This window comes from Seriola aureovittata, chromosome 17, assembly GCF_021018895.1.
Source record: "Seriola aureovittata isolate HTS-2021-v1 ecotype China chromosome 17, ASM2101889v1, whole genome shotgun sequence".
Lineage (NCBI taxonomy): Eukaryota > Metazoa > Chordata > Actinopteri > Carangiformes > Carangidae > Seriola > Seriola aureovittata.
Window position 1 is genome coordinate 2363275 of NC_079380.1, and position 27791 is coordinate 2391065.

At 44.2% G+C, this 27791-nt stretch overlaps 1 protein-coding gene across 1 annotated transcript; it reads left to right on the forward strand.

The window, feature by feature from the left end:
- The first annotated feature begins 1894 nt into the window (after window positions 1-1894).
- On the forward strand, window positions 1895-27169 carry abcc1 (ATP-binding cassette, sub-family C (CFTR/MRP), member 1). The gene is made up of 31 exons (XM_056401756.1): window positions 1895-2073; window positions 3737-3913; window positions 4211-4339; window positions 4527-4664; window positions 4847-4972; window positions 5708-5769; window positions 5962-6093; window positions 7424-7651; window positions 8406-8583; window positions 8685-8846; window positions 9128-9220; window positions 9901-10104; window positions 10265-10411; window positions 11604-11691; window positions 13037-13106; window positions 13381-13507; window positions 14660-14836; window positions 15521-15688; window positions 16916-17090; window positions 17394-17454; window positions 17878-18004; window positions 18095-18302; window positions 19026-19336; window positions 19441-19640; window positions 19798-19924; window positions 20214-20315; window positions 21615-21761; window positions 21966-22124; window positions 22204-22370; window positions 23474-23668; window positions 23964-27169. The coding sequence occupies exons 1-31, from the start codon at window positions 2026-2028 to the stop codon at window positions 24070-24072; spliced, it is 4542 nt and encodes a 1513-aa protein (XP_056257731.1). The 5' UTR covers window positions 1895-2025; the 3' UTR covers window positions 24073-27169.
- Window positions 27170-27791: the final 622 nt, after the last annotated feature.

A 27791-nucleotide genomic window follows, 5' to 3' on the forward strand; every position in this document is an offset into this window, starting at 1 on the left:
TCTAAATGTGATGTTATAAAGACAACAGATGATCATATTCTTCACATGTGATGAAACATTAAGACCTGAGGATCTAAAATGTCAGGGACAAAAACCTGCTGTTTGTTCACTAAGACTCAAACAGGATTCTGGAAAGGGTTCAAATATTCAAGTATCTATGGTTTGAGGAACTATACAGCTGGAGAACTCCATCATGTAAACCTACTTGTTCTGTTCTGAGGCTCTGAGGCCGGTTGCACAAAACACCTTAAGTTAAAGTGTGAGTCACGGTTCTTTAAAGTGTGAGTTACGGTTTCCTTAAAATAAAAGCAGTTGCAAAAAACACCCTTAAGTTTCATCTTTAAGGTTTCCTTAAAAATGTTCACTGAAGTATTTAAAGTTTTCTCCATATCATACTATTATACTTAAGAAATCATTTAAAGTCAGCTAAACCATTGCACAAAAGAGCAACCAAAGTAAGGAAAAAAAACTAAAGGAAGAAAATGAACACATCCCAGGAAGAAGATGATGATGTTCTGCGACCAGGAGACACCCTTAACTATTCAGAAGAATTCTCTTAAATCTCTTACACTGTTGCAAATGCCTTAAATTTTTCTTTAACTAAGGAAACCTTTGAACAGATTCTGTGCAACACCCTTCAGTAACACCCTCAACTAAGGGGAAATGAAATCTTAAATGCCATACATACTCAGTAGAAAACTTAAGGTGTTTTGTGCAACCAGCCCCAGGAATCACTTAATTTGTTGCACAAAAGACCTTAGCGACTAAAGTTCACCATGGTGAAGTTCCCATCAAAACAACAGGAGGATCAGATAGCGACACACTTCTTAAATGTTCCCAAAAGTGATAACAGGTAGGTCAATCACAAGTACTAATGGAAGCAAATCAACTGTCTCCATGGAAACATTAGAATTTTACTGCTGTAAAATCTAAATGCTTTGACTTTTTTCCTTAACTCCCGTAACTCCTTCAGCTAAGGAGAAATTAAACCTTAAGTGTCATACTTAAGTAGAAAACTTGAGGTGTTTTGTGCAACCAACCCTTGGAGCCAGAAGAGAGATATCAGGATCAGTTCAACATTTATAAGGTCTACAGACTGATCTGAAAGTCCAGTTCATGGCACTTTAGTGCTGTTGACATTTCCTGGTGGTTTGTGTCATTCAGGCCTACACCATGAACAGTCAACTGGACCAGAGATAATATAAGAACCTGGAATGAGCTGGCGCAGGGGCAAACCAGGAACTCCACCAGACCACTAATAATGTAGGCTAATCCTGTTTGTTGAAGTAACAGGAACCAGACTAGTTAAATGTGTCCACTTGGTTCATCTTGGAGGAAAATGATGCAAATGAATGACCCAAAAACAAACACTTGTGACCAACCAACAATTATGAAACATATGTTCAATTATACATATTCTTTTATAACCGTTTTAGCAACTGTATGTTATTACAGTAGGAAGCTGAGGCTACATGTGAACCATACACACAACAGAAACATTAATATGTATATTAATATGTCAATAAGTTAATAAAAAACATAAAGTGAAGGGCAAGAGGTAAGAGGTGTGGTCCAGGTGTGAGAATTATAGTTGCAGTCCGCCCCTGGTCCCGAAGTGAGACAGCTGACCTGTCAGGTACACTGGAAATCCTAGTTCAGTGATGTTGGACCTGAAATCAAATTGTTTCTCCATCATGAAATAAAACTGGATTAACAAAGGTAGTGAGTATTATAACATTGATGGGTTTACCTGGTTTCTACAGACTCAGGACAGAACTGACAGGTTTGTTAAGGTTAAAGGAAGGTGGATGAACCTGTATGTAACTGAGCGGGTTGAACATTAAACCATGCAGCTCTCTCTCTGGTACAGCAGGTGGCAGTATACACTCCGTTCACATGGACTGGTAAAGTACCATAGAAGAAGAGGAAGGCGACACCTTCCGCTCCACAGTCAGGTTATAAAACCAAAGCCGAGCACAAACACCTCCAACGGTCAGGACCGCGACTTCCACTGCGTCGCGGCGAATGGGGTTTGACAAGTTCTGCAGTCTGGACCGTTCCGATCCGTTCTGGGTGAGTTTGTTTTCACCACCTTCAGTCTTTTCCCTTATCTCAGAAGTCTGCCCTGTTGTTGTTTTTAGCTGCCGGCACATGCTAACAGACCCGACTTCCGGCCATAGTCAGATACGTAACGTTAGTATGGCTTCTCTGGAGAACCGGCTTCACCAGAGTCATTTCACAGCGGAGTGTCCCACGTCTTCAAACTGGGAACCGTAATGCTGTCCCAGCTGGGAACGTAACACAACCCGTGACCCCCCGTCAGCAGCAGGAGAGACCACATAGTCCCGGTCCACTGCGCTCGCAGACACTGATGTGGGACAGTGTAGTTACAGCGACTTTTAATGTGTCATAACAACATAACAGCACATGTCCCCAGGAAAGGACAAACCTGGAACCACGTGATCTCAGTAACAATAAAGATTAGACGTACTCTCTGTCATTGTGTTGATGGGTCTTTACATCACGCTACAACATACTGATCAAGAGACCTGCTGAGAACCTCCACTGGTCTCCGCTCAGCTGTGATCCTGACCCAAACATGATCCAGGTGTGATCCTGACCCAAACATGATCCAGGTGTGATCCAGACCTAAGCAAGATCCAGGTGTGATCCTGACCCAAACATTATCCAGGTGTGATCCAGACCTAAGTAAGATCCAGGTGTGATCCTGACCCACCAAACATTATCTAGCTGTGATCTAGACCCAAACATGTTCCAGCTGTGATCTAGACCCAAACATGTTCCAGCTGTGATCCAGACCCAGACATGATCCAGCTGTGTTTCACACCTAAGCAAGATCTAGCTGTGATTCAGACCCAGACATGATCCAGCTGTGATCCAGACACAGCTATGATCCAGCTGTGATCCAGACCCAGACATGATCCAGCTGTGATCCAGACCCAGCTATGATCCAGCTGTGATCAGGACCCAGCTATGATCCAGCTGTGATCCAGACCCAAACATGATCCAGCTGTGATCCAGACCCAAACATGATCCAGCTGTGATCCAGACCCAGACATGTTCCAGCTGTGATCCAGACCCAGACATGTTCCAGCTGTGATCCAGACCCAGACATGATCCAGCTGTGTTTCACACCTAAGCAAGATCTAGCTGTGATTCAGACCCAGACATGATCCAGCTGTGATCCAGACACAGCTATGATCCAGCTGTGATCCAGACCCAGACATGATCCAGCTGTGATCCAGACCCAGCTATGATCCAGCTGTGATCAGGACCCAGCTATGATCCAGCTGTGATCCAGACCCAAACATGATCCAGCTGTGATCCAGACCCAGACATGTTCCAGCTGTGATCCAGACCCAGACATGTTCCAGCTGTGATCCAGACCCAGACATGTTCCAGCTGTGATCCAGACCCAGACATGATCCAGCTGTGTTTCACACCTAAGCAAGATCTAGCTGTGATTCAGACCCAGACATGATCCAGCTGTGATCCAGACACAGCTATGATCCAGCTGTGATCCAGACCCAAACATGATCCAGCTGTGATCCAGACCCAAACATGATCCAGCTGTGATCCAGGCTCTGTTGTTCATGTGATTCTGATGTCACGGTGTACTAAGACCTGATCCAGCTGGTGTTCAGTTACTTCCTTTGAATAACATCTCAGTAATTTTTGACTTTAGCGTTGTCTTTCTGTTTCTCTCCTCTACCAGGATTGGAACCGTACATGGTACACTGCAAACCCAGACCTCACCCAGTGTTTCCAGAACACTGTCCTGGTGTGGTTGCCATGCCTCTACCTCTGGGTTTGTGCCCCTATCTACCTCATCTACCTCCGCAGCCATGACCGGGGCTACATATGTATGAGTCACCTCAACAAAGCTAAAACTGTGAGTAATAATGACCTCAGGTGCTCACTTGAAAAGTGACAGAGATAGTAACAAATGAAAAGGAGACCTGTAACTGATTGGGACTGATGGTGTCAGAAAGGTACCGACATTGTTGGACACGGTCCCCATGGTCTGATAGGGGACTGATGGGGGGAGGGGGTCTGGTTTTAGAGTCTTACTTTGCCAAGTGGAAGAAATCACTCTCTCTGATGTTGTTGTACAGTGTCAGTGATGTTCCAGGTTTACCACAAACAGAGTCTACAAGTCAGAAGCTGTTTGCTGCTCTCTTCTCTCCAGGCTGTTGGTCTTCTACTGTGGATCATCTGCTGGTCAGATGTTTTCTATTCTTTCTGGGAAAGAAGTCATGGCAACAGCATCCCCGCCGCTGTCCACCTGGTCAGCCCAACCTTACTGGGCCTCACCATGGTGAGTGTTTTATATTCTGAAAATATTCAGTTGACTTTTGACTTTATTTAGTTTCAGTTTAGTTTTATTCCTGTTGTCGTGAAGACTTAAGATGACCGCATGTTTCCTGTGGGGGTGTAGTTTATTTGCAGACAGTAAAGGTCAGTGAGGCTGTCATGTATAATGTGTAAATGTGTGTGTGCTCCAGCTGCTGGCCGCCATGGTGATCCAGTATGAGCGGATGAAGGGTGTTCAGTCATCTGGAGTGATGCTGATCTTCTGGCTGCTGGCACTGCTGTGTGCCACAGTCACCTTTAGGTCTAAAATCCTCCAGGTCCTGGACCAGGTGAGTCCTGAATGAACAGAGCTGGATATGGGTGAATTAAGTTTATAATAAAGGTCATAGCTGCTGTGATGTGGTCAGTTAAACACATTACCTTCAGAGGAGACATCATAGTAGATCACAAACAGAAAAACCATACACCAGCAGGTTCCGTGTGTTATAATCTGTGTTTGTCTGTGTCGTAGCCTCTCACGGTCAGTGTGTGGCGATACACCACCTTTTACAGCTACTACGCTCTGCTGCTGGTCGCTCTGTTCCTGTCCTCCCTGACGGACCAGCCCCCACTCTTCTCCCAGGCTGTCAAAGACACGGTGAGACCACCTGTCTCTCTACGCCTGTCTCTTTCCCTCCCTCATTACACCTGTCTCTTCCTCTGTCACTGGGTGGTGGAACCTTCATCAGTTTTAGATCAATATACTTGTTAATTATTGTTTACAATAATGGTGAAGATGAACAGGACAGTCACAAAGCGTCCTCACAACTGAATTCCAAATTTCCACTGAGCTGAGTCTGAGTCTTATTCAGGTTCAGTGACAGGTGGAGCCCTCTACTGGGCTCTGAGAGTTTAACTTCTCATTCTAGATCATATGTTTTTAAAACCTGATACCATGACCCCCTTCAGACAAAGTTGAGAGAACACAAAAGTATCACTGATGTTATGTAAGTTCATTACCTGCTGTTGTCAGTGTTTACCTCCAGAGATTTGAGCTGCTCCTGTAGTTTAGATTTTACTTTTCTGTCAGCTCAGAGTGTAAGTCGAACATGTTTGTGCTAACATCATGCTAACACTCATCCAGAGTGGTGAGTTAAATTACAGTGATCCAGGCTTCATCCTCCTGCTCTGCTGTTCATCCTGTTTGAATGTTGCTTCAGTGAAAGTCGTGCAGCACTGCGTCTGGTTGACAGAGTGAAATGTCACAGCGATCACTTCTGTGCTTCTCGTTCCCGATGAGTTGACCTTAAATGGATTCACAGCTGATATGTGTGTGGACTGTCTAGATCCTGATGGAACCTGTTGGGTCTTATTGTCCTGTCTTTGTCCTCAGAACCCCTGTCCTGAGCCCGGAGCCTCCTTCCTCTCCAGAATCACCTTCTGGTGGATCACCAGGTGAGCAGACATGTGATGTCTCACTGATGATGGAGGCCTGTGTGTGGTACCTACGTCATGTGACATCTGCTCTTCTGGTTTTCTTTTCCCTCTGTCCCTTGTGTTGTTTTCTTGTTTCTCAGTTTGTGCCACTGGATCCCTTGTGTTGTCTCATTGGTCTAAATGTCTCTGTCCTCCATCTGGTCTCTACAGGATGATGGTGAAAGGGTTCAAGCGCCCCCTGGAGGAAAAGGACCTGTGGTCTCTGAACCCTGAGGACCGTTCCCAGAGAGTGGTCCCACAGCTGGTGCGTCGCTGGAACACAGAGTGCCAGAAGGTCAAAAGGTCAGTAGCTCGGTGCAACAGGGAATAATGGTAAAAGTGCACCTGCACGTAGATACCCACAGGTGTATGTGATGTATCTGTGGGAATAGAAGGATTCAGCTTTGCTTTGTTATCAATGATAAAGAGAAGAAGAAGCCACAAGGGATTATTTATTCTCTCTCTGTGAGAGAATCTCATCTTGGAGTTCAACGCAAAGCAAAGCAAGTTTATTTGTAAAGCACATTTCAACAACAAGGCAATTCAAAGTGCTTTACATAGAACATAAAAGGCATCAAGACAGAATATAAATGCAACACAAGTAAAAAGACATTTAAATACAATTAAAAAGAAAATGTTGGATTTGAAAATAAATGAAGCTAAAAAGGAATAAGACAGATAAAACAGGAGAATAAAAGTTACACTCTCAAATTTGGTTTAATAAAAAGCAGTGGCAAACAGAAAAGTCTTCAGCTGTGATTTAAAAGACCTGAGAGTTGCAGCAGACCTGCAGTTTTCTGGGAGTTTGTTCCAGATATGTGGAGCATAAAAACTGAACGCTGCTTCTCCATGTTTACTTTTTACTCTGGGCACAGAAAGCAGACCTGTCCCAGATGACATGAGGGGTCTAGATGCTTCATAACGTAGCAGCAGATCAGAAATGTATTTTGGCCCTAAACCATTCAGTGCTTTATAAACCAACAGCAGTATTTTAAAATCAGTTCTTAGTGAGGACTCGAGCAGCAGCGTTCTGAATCAGCTGCAGTTACAGTTACAGTAGCCAAGTCTACTGAAGATAAATGTATGGACCAGTTTTTCCAAATCCTGCTGAGACATAAGTCCTTTAATTCTTGGTATATTCTTAAGGTTAGTAGGCTGACTTTGTAATTGTCTTAATGAGGCTGTTGAAATTGAGTCCATGACTACACCGAGATTTCTGGCTTGGTTTGTAGTTTTTAACATTATCAATAGAAGCTGAGTGCTGACTTTTAATCGTTCTTCCTTGGCTCTAAAACCAATTACTTCAGTTTTGTCTTTCTGGCACATCCAATCGTTGATTTGTTCAATGCACTTACTCAGTGCTTGTACTGGACCATAGGCCCCTGGTGATATGGTTGTGTAAATTTTTGTGTCATCCGCATAACTGTGGTAATATATTTAGTTGTTTTCCATAATCTGAGCTAGTGGGAGCATGTAGATGTTGAACAGAAGAGGTGTGTAATTACCTACACATCTGTTCAGGTTTTACAAAAGATTTCACCTGTTGTTTCTGACTCTCCTCTCAACATACTGTTTAATTCAGAACATGCACCTGAAACAGTCCACCTGTCCCCTCCCTTTCTCTCTCTTCCAGCACGGAGCAGAAAACTTTGTACTCCCCCAGGCAGGTCCCAAACAGTGAGAGCAAAGAGGGTCGAGCAGTGGAAGAGTCTGAAATCCTGATTGTAAAAAACCCCCAGAAAACAAAGGAGCCCTCCCTGTTCTGGGCCCTGTGCCTGACCTTCGGGCCCTACTTCCTCATCTCCTGCCTCTATAAGATCATCCAGGACATCCTGATGTTCGTGGGGCCTGAGATCCTCCGGTGAGAAGCCTCAGTTCCTCTTACATCGCAACCCTCTAACAGGGCCACTGATTTATATGTCACTGATGTATCTGAGCTTCATACTGTATGTGCACATGTTGTAGAGACATAGGTAACTTGTGTCAGAAGCTGGGCCCAAATTCAGGGGCCAATTCCTACAAAGTCTCATTTAAAAGCCTCCACCTAATTTGGAGTCTGCTGCCTTGTTCGCAGTCCTCAGTGTCCCACAGTCCTGTGCACCAGTCAGTTGTTAATGTTAAACAGTCATTGTACGGGTGCTCTCTGTTGACCTGTAACGTTGGGTCATGTCACATGACCATGTTGTACTGACCAGGTGTCAAGGACTGGACAAATAAAAAGGCCCCTGCTCAACTAGAGTTTAAACTCCCATCGTTGACTCTTGTCAGCTTGGATGTTTCAGTTCTTTAAAACATGATCAACCTGCTCCACCTGTTGGTGGAGGAACGAGTTTAACTATGTGAGGTGGAATGGAGAGCTGATGAAATTTTGGTCAGCGTGACCTCACAAAACATGTTTTTGGCTAAAACTCAAGAATTCATATGCTAATTATGACACAATGGAATTATGCTTTTGAGGTAATTAAACTCATGATGGTGAGCACAGAGGAGACAGTCTCATCATCATCATCAGCGTTTCCCTTTAGCTGCTACAGACTCAGAGCATTTGGTTCCGAGGTTTAGTTCTGGTTCTGTTTTAAACAAAATGTTGACTTCCTCCACTCGATCCGGTCCAGGCTGCTGATCCGCTTCGTGAACAACTCCAGTGCCCCCTACTGGCAGGGCTACTTCTACACCGCTCTGCTCTTCATCTGTACCTGTGTGCAGTCGCTCATCCTCCAGAAGTACTTCCACGTCTGCTTCGTCTCAGGCATGCGTCTGCGCACCGCCATCATCGGAGCCGTCTACAGGAAGGTACATGTTTAAAGTGACAGTGGAACGTCTCTGGTTCAGCTTCAGACTGCGGAAACACTTTTCTCCATGTTTTGACTTATTCTGCTCCTCTGCTCTTTCAGGCCCTGGTTATCAGCAGCGCAGCACGCCGCACCTCCACAGTGGGGGAGATGGTCAACCTCATGTCAGTGGATGCTCAGCGCTTCATGGACCTCATCACGTACATCAACATGATATGGTCGGCCCCCTTGCAGGTGGTGCTGGCCCTCTACTTTCTCTGGCAGGTAGGATTACACAGCCACAGCAGCTCCTTCAACCTAACCCTGACAGGACAACATGAGACTAAATTGGTCTGTACTGCTTCAACAGTGAGATAAACTGCAGAGTTCAGATGTAGATATCTGACCAGAAAAAATGTGAACTGACCTGACAGAACATTCCTTATGCAACAGAAACACTTTAATGTTAAAAAACATCCATGAACAGCTGAAGACAGAGGAGTGTTTGAAGCTGCTGAGTTCCTGATGTGAATGTGGTTTTATTATCGTTACCTGTTGCTCTCCAGAACCTGGGTCCGTCTGTGCTGGCTGGAGTCGCTGTGATGGTTCTAATGGTTCCTGTTAACGCTGTCATTGCTATGAAGACCAAAACCTACCAGGTGAGACAACTCCTCAGACTCACACTGTCACACCACATCTCTCACTTCCTGGTCAGTCAGAGTCCTGCTGGCTCAAAGACCTGCTCTCTGTGTCAGGTCGCATCCAACAAAGCACCTGTTATTTACCTGTCACCTGTTTTATTTACAGCACACACAGGTCCTTACAGTGACCGTGTATACAGATGGACAAAACAGCCTGGTGTGGCTGGTTACATTTAGGTTATAAACTCCGCCCCCTCCATGTTAGAGGATGGATCAAACTAACGAGATGGTTCCTGTCATTTCAGTTTGTTCTCATCACACTGATGTTTGTTCAGATTTTGGTTTTAATTAGTTATTTGATGCTATAAAGTGACAGTGTGATATCATGATTGACAGCTGTGATTGACTCATGATCAGGTCGAGCAGGTGTATGGGCGGGAACTTGATACTGTGCCTCCACCCCCTGATCACTGTTGCACAGACTCTGATGTCAGAGCTCGTATCCAGGGCGCTTTGGCTTCAGTTTTGTGCAGAGGGAGGAAGTGGAGACATGTCCTCCATTTTTATCTACAAGCACTGGGTCTGAACCAAGCCTGGGGGTCAGAGGGTCCACAGGTAGCCTTGTGTCAGAGTGTCGCTCTGTGTGTCTGATGTTAGTTTACATGTGTTCCTGTGTGTGTGTGTGTGTGTGTGAGCAGGTGGCTCAGATGAAAAGTAAGGACAATCGCATCAAGCTGATGAATGAGATGTTGAACGGCATCAAAGTGCTGAAGCTGTACGCCTGGGAACTGGCCTTCAAGGACAAGGTGTCAGAGATCCGTGAGAGTGAGCTGAGGGTCCTGAAGAAGGCCGCCTACCTGGGTGCCATGTCCACCTTCACCTGGGTCTGTGCACCTTTCCTGGTGAGTTAAGTGAAGATAGACAGACATCAACCACAATGAACACAGACCTCATCATCATACATACCTCATACATGATAAACTACATTCATTCACTTGTTAAGTTAGAATAAAGTGACCTGGACTATAACCAAACTCAAACAGTTTCCTCTCTCTCATGTAGGTTGCCCTTTCCACCTTCACTGTGTACGTCCTGATCGATGAACACAACGTGCTCGACGCTCAAAAAGCCTTTGTGTCGCTGGCGCTCTTCAACATACTGCGATTTCCTCTCAACATGCTGCCTATGGTCATCAGTAGTATGGTGCAGGTGAGTCCTCAGTCACATGACCAGCTCTCAGTCTCAGTCACATGACCAGCTCTCAGTCACATGGTTGTCTCCATCATTCCTCTGGATGATGATTTTCATGTAGCCACAGTAAGAGGAGAGGCAAAGATGATGATATCTGATCTCCACAGTCACATCCCAGCATGATAAAAACACTTCCTGGTTCTTCAGGTGAAGTAACAGAGGCTGAGTGCCTTAAAGGACTAGTTCACCTAAACTATACAACAGAAAACAGATGAGTCTCCTCCAGCGGTGTTTAACTACACAGTTTAGTGTTGGTTGATCTGTCTGAGATTCCTGCCTCCACCCAGATACACCGGAGGTGAAAGGGATTAAGTTTGTGCTCTTCAAAACACTCATATGTGAATCGATGGTGTGTTGAAGCACCTGTAGCTGGTGAGTCATCACATGACTTAATTTTGGAACCATGACAGTATCAAACAAACTTTTTCACATGGTTTTAGATTTATTTGTTCATGTGTTAAGATGTGTGTCTCTGGGATTTCTGCTTCCACCTTAAATATGAATTAGGTGTATGGGATTTTCCTTCTTTTATTGTCACATATAGAATCATAAATTAAAAGTAGTCAGAATAACAAACCAACCATCTAAACCAAATAATCCTCAACACCATATAAAAGACCCAAATCTGGCTCCTCTGAGCTCCACCAACAACAGGCCACTCTCATCTGATTGGCTTATAAGTGACGCATGGCCAGGCCAACCACAGATAACAGATTATAGCCCACTACTGTAGCTTGTTAACTCACCTGTACAGGTGATGGTCAGTCAGACAGTCGACTCCTGTCCATGTGACCTTTCCAATACTGCTAATACCTGGACTCCTCATTATTCAGAGACAGTTTGGGGACAGACACTGCTCAGTGTCTCACTGTACCACTACAGATTTAAATCCATTAACCTCATAATACTGGTCTGGAGGCAGAAGTCAGCCACATGTTAAAACGCCTGGCTGAATGAGACCAGAACTGTGTGCGTGGAGACACCTCACCAGAGGACAGTGAAAAGATAAGTCAGTGATTTGGGTGGACAGGTCCTTTAAGACTTTATAATACTGAAGTTAGGGCAGATCTAAACTATGTCAACATCAGAGACTACTTCAGTTTGTCAGTCCAGTATCATCCTCTCTCTCCTGGTGTCTGTGGGTCTTCAGGCCAGTGTGTCCCTGAAGAGGCTCAGAGTGTTTCTGTCCCACGAGGAGCTGCAGGAAGACAGTGTGGAGCACCGAGCAGCAGCCGGCTGTGAGTCTGTCCTCATCTATCCTCTCTGTGACCATGCATCTGTCTGCTCCCACATGCTGGGCTGTCTCTGTCTCTGTGTGTGTGTGTGTGTGTGTGTGTGTGTGTGTGTGTGTGTGTGTGTGTGTGTGTGTGTGTGTGTGTGTGTGTGTATGTATATATATATATATATATATATATATATATATATATATATACATACATACATTTGTGTGTGTCTATGTATATAAATATGCACACTGAGATGAATACATTGTGACTTTTGTTGAGAGCGAACAATGTGTTTGACCTGTGGCTTCTTCAGGTTCACTCAAAATTGCAAGAACGTTCACAGGTGTGATTAATACACACATAGATCACATGACCAATCACCATCATCGTCATTTTGTAATTTTTCTGTATTTTAACATTTTTTTCAAAAGGTAAATATTTTCCAAAAAGCATAACAATATTAAACATTAGCTAAACTAATCACTATTAATATTACTAGAGTTACAAAAGTTACACTGAATTAACAAAAATAAGAGAACACAACTGACTGCATGAAAAAAGTCAAATTTATTAACAGAGATAGACCAGGTTCAATTGTGTTGAATTCACGAATCCAAAATACTTCCCTCTGATTATTAGATTACCCCCTCTGGGACTGGGGCGCTCTCTTCCAATGCCAATAAACTTTAGGGAAGCAGTCGACCCGTGGTTTTTCTCTTTGTAGTGTAGCAGAGATATAATCCATGTTTCCATGGCAGCCTTATGCTTTGTTTGGCCTACATACATTAAGTCATATTGGCATTTCAAAATATAGATGACGTGTAGAAAAACAATTTGTGAATTCTTTTCTATTATATTTCTTTCCTGAGCGAGGGTGATTAAATGTCTTGGTATCAAATGTATTTGAACAGTGTGCACATTTTCCACACCTATAGTTTCCAAACACTTGTTGAGAAAGCCAGTTAGTTTGAGCAGGTTCCTGACAAATATTGCCTAGAACTATATCTCTGACATTTCTGCCTCTCCTGAAGCAAAAACCAGGTCTAGAGGACGACAAAATGATTGAAACCTGGGTCACATTCTAGGATTTTCCATTGTTTGTTTATCAATAGCTTAATCAATAAGTGTTTGGTCATATCCCCTCTGACACTTCTTTAGCTTTAGTTTGGTTGTTCACCCTCAATCAAAGTGAGTGAAGTTATCTCAGTGTGCGGTGGTTAAGTTTGATTTTCACTTTAGTTGTTCCTGCGACGGACCAGCACCTGAACACTTAAACTGGCTGTGCGTGGGGAGTTTTGCTCACTCTTATTCCATTGCACATGTGTGTATGATAACACGTCTTCTGTCGTCCTCCCAGCCCCACACAGTGTCTCCATAGTGGATGGAGTTTTCAGCTGGTCCAGAACTGAGTCACCGACACTGAAGCAGTGAGTGTCATCTGTCCTCTGTAGTGTGTTTACATATAATTCACTTCAGAGTCTGAGCTGGTCAAATCAAGAGAACACTGGTTCTTTTTTAGTCCAGAATGTCAGCAGCAAGAGAGAAGAAAACATGTCTACGTCATGTGTTTCTACCATAACATTACCGTTTTCTTCTTATTAACAAACTTAGAAACAACACATATTGATCCAATAGGTGTTTATTAAAAGGAGCAGGATCACTGGAGTAAAGCTATCTGAATGTGTGTGTATGTGTGTACAGGATGAATATGTGTATCCCAGAAGGCTCTCTGGTGGCTGTGGTGGGACACGTGGGGTCAGGAAAGTCCTCTCTGCTCTCCGCCCTGCTCGGGGAGATGGACAAACTGGAGGGAACCGTGGCTGTCAAGGTGACTGCACTCACTCACTCATTCACACACACACACACTGACATTCAGCATTCAGTCACATCATGAGATTTCCAGGTTTCCAAGCAGAACTAAATCCATTACAGTTCTTCGTAAAGAACACACACAGTTATGGAGGGCCAGGGATGTCAAAGGAAAATAAATAAAGCATTCCCCTAATTTCATATTTCGATAGGCTTTCAAAATAGGAATTGTTAAGAATTTATAAATGACCAATCCATCAATACATATGTAAGATTTAAAAATGAATTTACAAAAACAACATAAAACTCTCATTAAATAAATCATCTATATATACATTTATTAATTCATGAATAAGTAGAATTTGAAAAACTATTTGAAAAGGCATTTTAGAAATGGGAGTACATACCTGGATTCCCTCTTCAATTTCCATTTCCTTTTTCCTATTAGCTAATTGATTAGCTTAGCCATTTAGCTTCTCCATTTAGGTTTTCTGTGACACTCTGGGTCTTCAGTGCTTGTAAAACCCTTTTTTATATACAGTCTGTGAATATGATATGACTGGTTAGCTCTCCAACCAATCAGAGAGCTTGTTACATCCCATGGCCAACTGGGATTGTTTAGTTGGTTTTACCAGCACTGAATGCCCAGAGTGTCGGGAAAGGCTAAAAGGAGAAGCAAATTCATTAGAGTGAATGGACCAAATTGTTTTTTTTATCATTTTCCTGTGATATTCTGAGGCTTCAGCTGTCACCGTATTTGATGAGTACAGTTACCATGGTTACAACTGAGCCACTGTTAACCTGCTCCTATCAGACAGTAATACAACAGACTGACTCTGTGCTCTGAATCATGTTGTTGTTCAGACTCTGTTTGAACAGAGCCTCTGTCCCCGTCTATCCTTCCTGCTCACCTAGCATTAGCATTACAGCAGCAGCTGGTCCTTCAGAAGCTGTGTCCCTTCAACACAGTGTGTGTGTTCAGTGTGTGTTTATCTTGAAGCGTCAGGCAATGTAGTGATGCTTCTGTAGTGAAAATGTAACTGTCGACTGTCCGCATGAATCCTGGAGCTGAACGTCACCGTTCCTTCAGACAGCAGCACTAAAGATGGTTCTGGTTCTTTAGAGAACGTCAGAAAACACCATTAACTTTACAGTGTGACTCTCCCTGCAGGGGTCGGTGGCCTACGTTCCCCAGCAGGCCTGGATCCAGAACTCTACCCTGAGAGACAACATAATGTTCGGTCAGGAGAGGAGAGAGGCCTGGTATCATCGTGTGGTGGATGCTTGCGCCCTCCAGCCTGACCTCGAGATCCTTCCTGCTGGAGACGAGACCGAGATCGGAGAGAAGGTAGGATTGGATGGTCTGAGTCCATAGAGAACCAGCTGAAGTGGTCTGCTTTTAAAACCCTGATATCACTTGGAGGGTTTTCATTGTTTCATTAGCACTGAGCTTTTTCAAAGATAACTTCAAGTTCAAGACGTTTGTTTGTAAAATGAGAAATTTCAGATGTCACAATACAAAAAAAAAATAAAAACAAAACTGAGCCACTGTGAGGTTCATAACAGCACACAAAGGCAAAGGTCTCCTTGTCTCCCGCGGGTGGTCTGTCTCCTCGTCTCTGAGGCCTCTGGTTACGGAGAAGAGGTCCGTCCTTTCACCAGAGATCTTCAACCTGGTGTGTCCTCTGTTTATAACCCAGAGCAGCAGGACTCACAGTGACTGACTTTAAACCACTGAGAGACAGACAGGTTTATGCAACACTGACTGTCCACAAGTTAAACACACTCAGACATGAGACTGGGCTCCTCAGTGTCTCTGTCTCTCTCTGTCCTCACCTCAGTGTTTCTGTCTCTGTCCTCACCTGAGTGTCTCTCTCTCTGTCCTCACCTCAGTGTCTCACTCTCTGTCCTCACCTCAGTGCCTCTGTCTCTGTCCTCACCTCAGTGTCTCACCTCAGTGTTTCTCTCTCTGTCCTCACCTCATTGTTTTTTCCTTGTCTCTGTCCTCACCTCAGTGTCTCTCCCCCTACAGGGAGTGAATCTGTCTGGAGGTCAGAAACAGAGGGTGAGCCTGGCCAGGGCTGTGTACTGTGACCGAGCTGTCTACCTGCTGGACGACCCACTGTCTGCGGTCGACGCCCACGTAGGAAAACACATCTTTGATCAGGTCATTGGTCCTCAGGGACTGCTAAAGGACAAGGTGAGTCTGATCTCATGGAGATTCACTGTGCGGTGACATCATGTTTTCAGGTTCAGTCACACTGATGCTGTTGTTATAGGTAGGTACTGTAGGAAGGTCTGCTGAATGAAAACCTACATGAAAACTACAGGAAGATCAGAGGGACCAAAGCACCCGGAGAAAAACATGACACCAAAGTGTCTCATCATGTGACTGCTACAACATTGTCTGTTTGGTTTCACCACAGTATTAGAAGCAGCTCTTCATAGTGGTTCTAACATTGATACCAGGTGTCCTGACTGTCATCAATATAAACACACGACACCTTTCATTTGTAATTATCTGAGCCTGAACTTCATGAGGGAACAACATGGTGCTACAGGAGGTCACAAAGGACATGTTTGTGATCACTGATTATCTGACCTGCTGTTTTCAGGACTTGTTCAGTAGGTTAATAACATTTTACAGTTCTGGTCCTTTTAAACCAGAAAATAACTGAAAAGGTTAAAACATATTTGATGCAGTGTAAGAGTTTTGTGGTGCGATGGCTCTTACTTAACTGGGAATGGCAGCGGCCACTAAGACATACAACCAACAGGAAGAAATAGCATCCAAACTTTGGCAGAGCTGTTTTTTTTTTTTTTAATTGAGTTTGTATTATACACAGTCATATTTACAGCATTTACATCCACCCAGTATATAAAGGCTCCAACATTAACCACTACCAGTACAAAAAAGGGGTCGTGTTTGTAACAAGGATTGTAGCATTGGTATATGCATTCTGTATAGTAGCTGTTATTTACCCTTATACAGTTATTAAAAACAAAATATATATATATATTTACATCTTACTCAGATGACCTTGACTAACCTCTAACCCCTTTTCTCCGCAGTTTAGAACTGATTTTGATCATTTATATAATAGATCCCATAACATCCTCTGAGTCTGAACGTGGTCTCTGATCATCTGATCAGTCACTTCTTGCTGTTCCCAGGTCCAGAACAGGTCCAGCTCTTTTTCTGTCAGGGCCCCCAAAACTCTGGAATAGACCACTTTCCCATTCACTTGAATGGAAGTGTATGCTCCTGTGTGCGATCTATGTTTATACATATTTATGTTGCCAGATGACTGGATATTCAGCAGATATTCAGTATGAGTTTTTTGAATGACTATAGTAGTCCTGACTTGAAATGATTTACAGGAAACCTTTCTCACATAAACATGTTAATGTGTGTGGCTGTGTGCAGACTCGTGTGCTGGTGACCCATGGGCTGAGCTACCTGCCCCAGGTGGACCTCATCCTGGTCATGGTGGGGGGAGAGGTGACGGAGATGGGCTCGTATCAGCAGCTCATGGCCACAGAGGGCGCCTTCTCTGAGTTCCTGCGGACATACGCATCTGTGGACTACACTGACAACAACGGTGAGGCACAATGTTCTTCACACAGCCACGGTCACTGTGTGCGTTGTCTGTCGACTGAAAGCTTATTTATTCATATGATATTAATAATAATTTAAATGTGCAGCATTATGACATATTCTTTAATTTTGCTGCTCCATGCACATGAGCTGTGGTTTAGACTCAGCTGTTTGCTGCAGTAGTTAATAATAATATTGGCTTTAAGCAGCAACGGTTGAAGGGATGGCTATGTTGCCTGTATACATTCCAACGTGTAGTAATGGAAATTAAAGACCCCCCCCCCCCCTTGTTCCCTCCTGTTTTTAGAAATTCCGCCAAAGACTGGAACCAAAGGAACAGAGAACGGCAGCGCGACTGCTCTGGCTGGGTGAGTGACACCGGACCACAGAGGAGCTCTATGGAGTCCTGCGGAGATGACGTTTATGACCATGGACTCTGATAAACCTGCTCTGTTTGTGTCCTCTGAGTCCTGACAGCAGTACCTGAAGCTCTGCTCTGTTCAAGTCTTTAATTTAGTGACAGAAACTTTCCCACAAAGAGAGGAACAGGTAGTTTAAGATATAACAGACAGAACTGGACAAAGAATCCACCAGCTACTGAACTGTAGGAGTGACTGTGTTATGTCAATACAAATGATACATTTAGAAATAAAACTCTCACAGTATTTTATATGTACATACAGTGGTTTCAGAAACTATTCAGACCCCATCACTGTGCTGGGTTGTACATTTAATTTTAAATGGATAAAGTTTCCATCCTGTGTTTGTTTTTATTCTTCATGTGTGAGCAGCAGTCCAGTTGTCAGCAGTGTGTCCAAGCTGTCCCAGACCAGCAAGGAGGGCCAGGACCCGAACAAGAAGGCAAAGAACCCTGAGGTGGGCAAGCTGACTGAGGCTGACAAGGCCAGCATTGGACGGGTAGGTAGCAGTGAACCATTGCACATGCATGTGTCTTATGTGCCGGTCCCAACCAGAACCTGGTCCCAGCTGGTCTCCTTCCCTCCCCAGGTGCAACTGTCTGTGTTCTGGGCCTACCTGAAGGCCATCGGGGTTCTTCTGTCCTGCATCAGTCTGCTGCTGTTCCTCGCCCATCACCTGGTCTCCCTCTTCTCCAACTACTGGCTGAGTCTGTGGACGGACGACCCGGTGGTTAACGGCACGCAGCCGAACAGACTGATGAGACTGGGGGTGTACGGTGGTCTCGGCCTGTCCCAGGGTGAGGACTGGTGAGGCGGTTCTGACACAGCAGAACATCCTGAATGCTGTTTTCATGTTTCTTTGTCTTCACACTGAATAACCATAACCAATAAACCAATAAGAGTACCGTTAAGGTATTGTATCGATAAAAGTAGTAGTACTGTTAAAATCTTAACGATACCCATCCCTAGTGAAACCTGTGACTCTTCAGGTACAGCGGTGTGTGTTTCAGAGTGTGTGTTTCAGTGTACCAGCCTGGTCCATAACCATAACATTCAGTTAAGTTTCTACGCTGATGACACACAGATCTATCTTCCAATTAAACCTGATGACAAAACCAGTCTACAAATCCTGCATACTTGCTGAAGAGACATTAATCTCGTACCCGAGGAGATCAGGCCCCGGTTTAAAACTCTACTCAAAACATACTTGTATAATGCAGCTTTTAATTCTTGATTTCAATTCTTTTATCTTTGGTTTTTAATTTTGCTTTTATTTTCTTTTGTATGTTTTATTGATTTCATTGTTTTAACATACGTATTTGTAATTTCTCCCTGTTATACTTGCCTTGCTTATGGACACGTTGCCTCTCTTCTCTGTCTTTTATTGCTTTGCTTTGTTTTTATGTTTGTACAGCACTTTGTAACTGTGTTTTGAAAAGTGCTTTATAAATAAAGTTATTATTATTATTATTTTTTATTATTCTTCAGACCGCTCACCCTGTGAACCCCTCTCTCTGCAGGCGTGGCGGTCTTTGGTTACTCCCTCTCCATGTCCATCGGGGGGATCCTGGCGTCCCGCGTCCTCCACCAGTCCATGCTGTACGATGTCCTCCGCTCACCTATGTCCTTCTTCGAGCGAACCCCCAGCGGAAACCTGGTCAACCGCTTCGCCAAGGAGATGGACACCATCGACTCAATGATCCCCGTCATCATCAAGATGTTTATGGGCTCCATGTTCAACGTGCTGGGGGCCTGCGTCATCATCCTCGTCGCCACGCCGCTGGTCGCCATCATCATCCCTTTCCTCGGTCTGCTCTACTTCTTTGTGCAGGTGAGACGTTTTCAGAAGGTGTTGGTTGTCTGAACGTGGACTGAGTGTGAAAACACTGAGTTTGTTTCTGAATGGTCTCACACACTTGTCCTTCCTCTGCCCAGAGGTTTTATGTTGCGTCATCTCGTCAGCTGAAGCGTCTGGAGTCCGTCAGCCGTTCACCCATCTACACTCACTTTAATGAGACTCTGCTGGGCACCTCCGTCATTAGAGCCTTTGGAGAACAGGCGCGCTTCATCTGTGAGAGCGACCAGAGGGTAGACCACAACCAGAAGGCCTACTACCCTGGCATAGTGGCCAACAGGTGAGGGAGAGTCACTGTATCAGTGAGGATCAGACTGAAGAGCAGGTTGTTCTCAGGTGAACTTCCCTCTGTAGTTTCTCTTCTTCTCAGTGTTGGTGACTTTGTGTGTGTGTGTGTGTGTGTGTGTGTGTGTGTGTGTGTACGTGTGTGTGTTCAGGTGGCTCGCAGTCCGTCTGGAGTTTGTGGGAAACTGCATCGTGTCATTTGCTGCTTTGTTTGCTGTCATAGCTAGAGACAGCCTCAGTCCGGGCATCATGGGCCTGTCCATCTCCTACGCCCTCCAGGTAAACACCTACTCTCATCTGTGTCACCTGCTCATGGGTTAGACACCACTCTGTCCTATAGGAGGACTTGTACAGGTGAGAATTACAGTCCATCATCAGTCCACCTGCGGCAGCCTGGGACAGTTAAATGAATGATCTTTATAGATCTTACGCATCTTTATGGGAGTGAGCTAGAATTTATGAATAAACTTAAAATGAGCTTCCTTGATTTTATTACTTGTAAATGAAAAGGAGGAGAGGAGGTGTTTTTGACCTGACCCTGTTAGTAAGAGGTCTCTGTCCTGTGCAGCTGACTGCCTCTCTGACCTGGCTGGTGAGGATGTCCTCTGACGTGGAGACCAACATCGTGGCTGTTGAGAGAGTGAAAGAGTATGGCGACACAGAGAAAGAGGTAAACAAACAAATATACAGTTATCAAAGAGCCAGTATCAGCTGTTTGTGTTTGGAGGAAGGAGTTACTTCTTATGTTGCTGGACCTGGACTGGGACTACAGGTGCAGGAGAGAATTCAGTTTCTTCCACATCTCTATGTAGAAGCACACATGAAGTTACACAACAAACACGTCCACCTGCTGTCGGATGTCATGGGAACCTGAAACCTGATGTAGTGTCTATATGTAGGATCAGAGTTGATGCTCTGTGTGAAGCACCAGTGTGGTAACAACCTAGAAGATTAAATACAATCAGCAGAAGTTAAACCACCTACACTACTGTCACATGACTTCAACGTCACCACTAAACCTCAACTTGTAGTTTGATTCAGCTCTGACCTCTTCTACAAAAGCCTTTCCTCTTACAAAGTTAATAACAGTTTGTATAAACACGAGGCTGTAAAGGTGGACTGGAGATTACATTGGTTTTAATGTGTTCACTCTGATGACGTTTATCGTCCCCGACAACCTCTGTAGTCTCATTTAGACACTTGCTGGGGGGGGGGGCAGATACTACGTCTCTTCTTTGAAGATCGATTCTAGCGTCATTAGGATGGTTACCAGTTTCAGTTTCTCTCTATGTTGGACTCATTTCAGGGCAGAACTGTCTTTAAAAACCATGTTCTATTGTTGTGAACACAAGTTCATCCCACTCTTTGCCACTGCTGCTGTCATGTTGTGTGCACTCAAACATGAACATGGTGCCAACAGCACACCACACAGCGCACTGGATGGAAAAGAAATTCTGTGGTATCACCCTAACACTTGTTAGAAACCGGCTTTTTTTAACGTAAAAGTAAAGAAATCAGGACTGGGGTATTTACTGGTGTACTTTGGATAAATACACCTGTAAAGTGTAATTTGACCTCTCAGAAATTCTGAACTGTGAGCTGATTTTCTGGTTGAACTGTTGCTTACAGGTTGTGTTGTTGTAGCTGTTACCTGGTAACAAGTCAGTCTTTGAGAGCAGTCACATGTGTAACTCAGATTCATGATGTGAGTGTTTTCACTTTAGTGATAACTGTGATTTGACTCCACTACGTTACACTGGGAAATATTTCTTCTTCTTACTCCACTACATTTATTTTTCACCTGTTACTTCTCAGTGAAGATTTTTAAGGAAAACAACTATTGTCTTCTAAAAGTTTCAGATAAATAATGTGTTCCAGGTCAAACCAGTGAGACAGGATGAGCTCAACCTTCATCTGATGCTCCTCAGTCTTTGTTGATGTGTTTATTTAAATATCCACTGACCACCAGGCCGAGTGGAAACACGAGTCCTCCCCCCTCCCACCGGGGTGGCCCACTGACGGCTGCATCGACATCAGAAGCTTTGGCCTGCGCTACCGCCAGGACCTGGACCTCGCCATCCGCAACATCAGCATCAAGATCAACGGAGGAGAGAAGGTGTGGACATGACTGCACTGCTCGGGTGGCGGAGCTGGATCTGTGTGCGACTGTGTGTGTGTACTGTGTGTGTCTGTGTGACTGTATGTGACTATGTGTTAGTGTGTTAGTATGTGATTGTGTGTGTGCGCGTGTTACATCTGTGTTGGTATGTGTGTGTACAGTCTGTGGTCTGTAACATGAGCTGCTGCACCTGTCAATCAGGTGGGGATCGTGGGGCGCACTGGAGCGGGGAAGTCCTCCCTGACTCTGGGACTGTTCCGGATCATCGAGGGAGCTGAGGGCCACATCTTCATCGACGGGGTGGACATTGCTCAGCTGGGTCTCCATGACCTCCGCTCCAGAATCACCATCATCCCACAGGTGAGTGCACAGAGGACACAGAGGAACAGGACTAACAGGTAGACCGTGATCACATGATGACTCTCTCCCCCCTCCTCAGGACCCGGTGCTGTTTTCTGGCTCTCTGAGGATGAACCTGGATCCTTTCGACAGCTACTCTGATGAGGACGTGTGGCGGGCTCTTGAGCTCTCCCACCTCAAGGCCTTTGTCTCCGGTCTGCCCAACAAACTTACCCATGAGTGCAGTGAAGGAGGAGAGAACCTCAGGTATCATTGCTCCACACACCTCCATACACACCACCAAAAACTTCAACAACCTCAGAGTCACACTCGTCCTCTGCTGACATCACTTCCTCTCTGTGTCTTTGCTCTTAGTCACTACTTCACTCCACCTCTTTGTTTTTTAGTCAGTGTTAATCAGTGACAGCCCAGGCTTCCTGCACAGATGTTTCAAAGTAAAAGCCTTCATTATCGTCCTCGTAGCTGGTTAACAGGAGGTGTTGAGTTTCACTGACTAGTGGTTAACATCAGACAGAAGAACACAGAGGGAGCAGCAGCAGGAGGAGACTACAGTAGAGGGAACGTGTCTGGTGTTTATTAGGAACTGCATTTTATTTGTTAATGTTAAACATGGAAGAACAGGTTCACAAACTCCATATAACTGTGAACAAGGCCTTCTTCCACAACACATGACATGAATCAGTCATCCACATCTTTACGTACTAGAAACACAACGGAACACAACTACATATCATACCTCCATCACTCAAGCTGAGGACAGCTTAACTCACACTCTGACATTGGGCCGGTTTAGATTCAAAAGTAGATAATTATGTCTAACAGTTGTGTAGCAAGACTGTGGCTGTATACGTATTTGTACATCCATATATATTGTATTGTATAAAATGTTACAGTTGCTTCCTTAAGAATGGAAATGTAACAATAAAGAATAAGAAGTAAGATTATAAAGATAAGATAAAGATAAAATCTAAACATAAAAAGTAACAATATGTCCCTATACTTTGATATATAAATTAAAAAAATAAGAATATGTAAGGATATGTGCCACTACTATTGAAAGGTGATAGTTAGAAAAAATACAATATAAATATAAATTTAGACATTTAGAAGTTTTATATATAAATGAAAGTATTCATAATCATTACCATATGAAACAGAGGGTGGAGTGTGTTCTCAGTGTCATGTTCATTTCCTGCACAGTTTCATACCTGAGTCTTCACACAGCTCTCCAGCTTCATGTGTTCTGTGTGTCACTGTGAGGTTTGAGGATCCCGGACCTCAGTTCAGACACTGTAGGACTGAAGTGTAGTTTTAGTTTGTTTAAACCCTCCTCTGTGTCTTCCCTCCAGTGTAGGTCAGAGGCAGCTGGTGTGCCTGGCCAGAGCTCTGCTCAGGAAGACCAAGATCCTGGTTCTGGACGAGGCCACAGCAGCTGTGGATCTAGAGACAGACAACCTGATCCAGTCCACCATCCGGTCTCAGTTTGAGGACTGCACCGTACTTACTATAGCTCATCGCCTCAACACCATCATGGACTACAACAGGTACTGTACACAGACACACACACACACACACACACACACACACACACACACACACACACACACACACACACACACATGCTCTGACACACCAGTGGACCAGTATAAACAGCCATCAGTGGTCGTCTTAGTCTCAAGTCATCATCTGGTCATGTTTGTTTTATCTAAAGATGACAGGTTGACTCTGATGATGAATGAAACGGTGGACAGAACTGGTGGGACTGGTCAGACTGGTGGTACAGGCATAACTTGGTGCTACTTGAACAGAAGGGTCTTGATCGCTCTCTGTCCCCTGCAGGGTCCTGGTCTTGGACAAAGGTGAGATGGCAGAGTTTGACTCCCCCTCTCACCTCATCGCTCAGAGAGGAGCCTTTTACAAGATGGCCAAGGACGCTGGGCTGGTCTGAAGCAGGAGGTCTGGTCTGATGTAGGAGGTGCCTCACTTGGTCCGGCTGCTCCTCTGGCCCCCCCAGCTCTGCTGTCTCCCGGAGGTCCTGAGTTAAAGAGAGAGAGATGAAGCAGGAGCCTGTTTGAAAGTGGTGGTGAGAACAAGGGCTTTGGCCTGACCTGCTCCACCCGACACCTCCGTCCTCATTGAACTACAGATTCTCCCTGTTAGTCCAGATCATGTCTATGTCCCCTGGTCTCTTCCCACCCCCCTTCACAGTCTCTCTCTTCTGTTTCTGCCATGAAGGTGGTAACAAGAGTGTCAAATGTGGCTTTTATTTTGACAGAGCAATGTATCAGTGCTGGAGCAGTGTCTCAGGTCAGAGGGGGACAAAGAGACAAGTGTCCTCTAAGTTTGACATCATCAGTGCCAAATACGTCCCTCACATGTCCCATTTTAGGATTTGAGAAGATGAAGGGACACTTCTCCCACAGACAGTCCAGAAGTGTCTCCTCACACTGTCCTGCTCTGTCCCAGGTCCATACCACACACCAGAGACTGTCCAGGATATAGTCGCTGTGCTATTGTGTCTGTCTGTTACTGTCAGAGTAAGATATGAACACAGTTTTGTGATTCAGTGTGATTCAGTCTCAGTTTAAAGGAAAAGACTGGTGTTAGTGTGGAACCTAAAAGATCCTAGGACTTAAAGCCAAGTGGACTCTGACTGAGCCTGAGGCTGAGACTCTGTCTCTGACCGAGACTGAGACTCTGACCAAGACTGAGACTCTGAGATTGTGACTCTGACTGAGGCTGAGATTCTGATTCTGACTGAGACTCTGACTCTGACTGAGACTCTGACTGAGACTCTGACTGAGACTTAGACTGTGACTGAGACTGACTGAGACTCTGACTCTGACTGAGACTGACTGAGACTCTGACTGAGACTGTGACTCTGACTGAGACTCTGACTGAGACTCTGACTCTGACTGAGACTCTGACTCTGACTCTGACTGAGACTCTGACTGAGACTCTGACTGAGACTCTGACTGAGACTGAGACTCTGACTCTGACTGTGACTCTGACTGAGACTGAGACTCAGACTGAGACTGTGACTGTGACTGTGACTCTGACTCTGACTGAGACTGACTGAGACTGAGACTCTGACTGAGACTCTGACTGAGACTGTGACTCTGACTGAGACTGAGACTCTGACTGAGACTGAGACTGAGACTCTGACTCTGACTGAGACTCTGACTCTGACTGAGACTCTGACTCTGACTCTGACTGAGACTCTGACTGAGACTGAGACTCTGACTGAGACTGAGACTCTGACTGAGACTGAGACTCTGACTCTGACTCTGACTGAGACTGAGACTCTGACTGAGACTGTGACTCTGACTGAGACTCTGACTGTGACTCTGACTCTGACTCTGACTCTGACTCTGACTGAGACTGTGACTCTGACTCTGACTGAGACGGAGACTCTGACTCTGACTGAGACTGACTGAGACAAACGCACTACAAACGCACAAACTGTGGGAATCTGTGGGACAGATTCCTCCCGACTGTTACTTTACATGCAGCAATGATTGTTTATTTATTGTTGTTGTTCTTTATGTTCTTCCAGCAGCAGCTTTAACCTGCTGTGTTCACACAAACTGCTGGTGTGGTCAGAGGCTCTGCTGTGGAGCTCGAGTGTTTTCATCATTCATTTCAACAACACCTTTGTGTTCCTCGAGGCTGCAGTGAGTTAGTGTGTTACAGTTAGCTGTTGTGTGTTCTGTGTGTAGCTTGATGGAGACAGAAGAACAAATCAGAGTTTAATTTGAATTCTAACGTGGTCACAGAATGGAGCACGTGTTTTTTAAATCTAGACATATATGTTAACTGTTTACAGATGATAAGTCTTGGTTCACACCAACAGGTCGACAGGTAAACATACAGCTCTGACTTTGATTTGAATCTGTTCTGTTTCTCTGCTTGGTTGAATCTGTGTTAGTGAGTTGTGTTTATTTTACAGAATAAAGATCTGATCAGGATTGAATTGAGGTTAGTTAAGTGCACATCAGACACAGCAGAGATGAATGTGTGGTAATAACCTGGTTACCAGTGACTATCTGCTGACAAACATTCATCACACACGACTCAGAGTGATTTCCGGTCTGCTTTTCTTTGCTGTCACCATAATGTTACCTGGAGAAGCCTCTGGATACACCACACTTCACAGGTGTCAGGTGTTTGTCTTGTGACATAGATAATCTGTAGTTTAAGAGAGCAACACAGCGTTTTTAGTGCCTGTTGCTTGAACAACGGGCACTCGAAACTTTCAGGATATTTTTTGCATGTAAATTCAGCGACTCCAAAAGTTTTTATTTAGTTTACTTATAGTGAGAAACTATTTTCTAAGCAATACCTTTTCCTGACACCTGCCATGCAAGGTGTCGGTGGTATGTAATGGTGTATGATACATGCTGGTGGGTTCATTCATCATCAGTGAGCTGTCAAAACTGTCCACACTGATGCTGCTGATATGTTTTCAGATGTTTTATTAATAAAATGAAAAAAGTTTGAGTTCAGAGAAAAGTCTGAACTTTGAGATTAAAGTCTAACATCTATGGAGGACAACATTAGAGTTCAGATTCAGATCTCTGCTGGTCCTGGTCCTCCTACAGGAAGTTTGAGGTTTCAGTGTGCACAGGTTCATCATAAACAGTCTTTTCCTCCGCGGACAGAACAACACGGCTCCTGTCAGCTTCCCTGTGCCACTGCTGTTCAGTCTGGTCAGTTAGTGTGATGGAGCTGGATGACAGCACCTCTGTCTCCACATCGTTAGCGTCTGTCTGCACAGCTGTGGGACCTCGAGGGTCAAACAGAGGGTCTGTTGAGAAGCTGATCACAGCTCAGACAGTTTTCTGTGGCAGCATCATATCTTTGCTGCTTTAGTTAGAAATTAGAGAGAAAAGTTTTGGTTGTGTTTCATGATGTTAAAACATCTGGAGATTGAATAAAAGTGAACTGTGTCATATTTATGATTTTCAAAGTTAATATTTTATGTTTTATATGTGGACTTGGTTTGTGTAATCAGTTTTGAAATAAAACCAATTTATGCCTAAAAAGAATAATCATGTTTTTATTTGCTGCAAATGTTTTCACTTTTCTATTACATTATTATTATTTTTTTTTTTTTTACAAATTTAATTAAAAAAAGTGTTGACACAGCAGGTCAGATGACAGCAAGCACATATTCAGCCTAACTAAAACTAAATTCTACTTAGTTATATTTAATCATTTCATTTTTAGTTGAAACATTTCTTAAGAACACAAGTAGAAAACAAATCAGTCCTGAAGTGAAATAAGACAAATGGCCCAACAATGTCACATTTAAAAGTCTTTTTAATGGATTTTTAAAACGGATTAGCAATTCAGTTTTAAAAATCAAATAGAGCATAATCAAAATATAGAAGAGAGAAAATGATCAAATTCAATAATCATTTATTATGTTTGTTTATGCATCATAAACTGATTTTAAACATCATGGATTAAACATAGTTTCTTCACTTGGCTCCGTGGATCCAGGTGAAGGAAGATCTGACGTCACCAGCCTGTCACAGTCACTGGGTTAAATCCAGTGATAAGAAACAACACCTATGGGTGAAGCATCTACCTGTAAGGCGCTAATGTTGAAATCCTATGGTTGAAATACTTCATGTTGTCATGGAGCGAAAGGAACAGCGACGA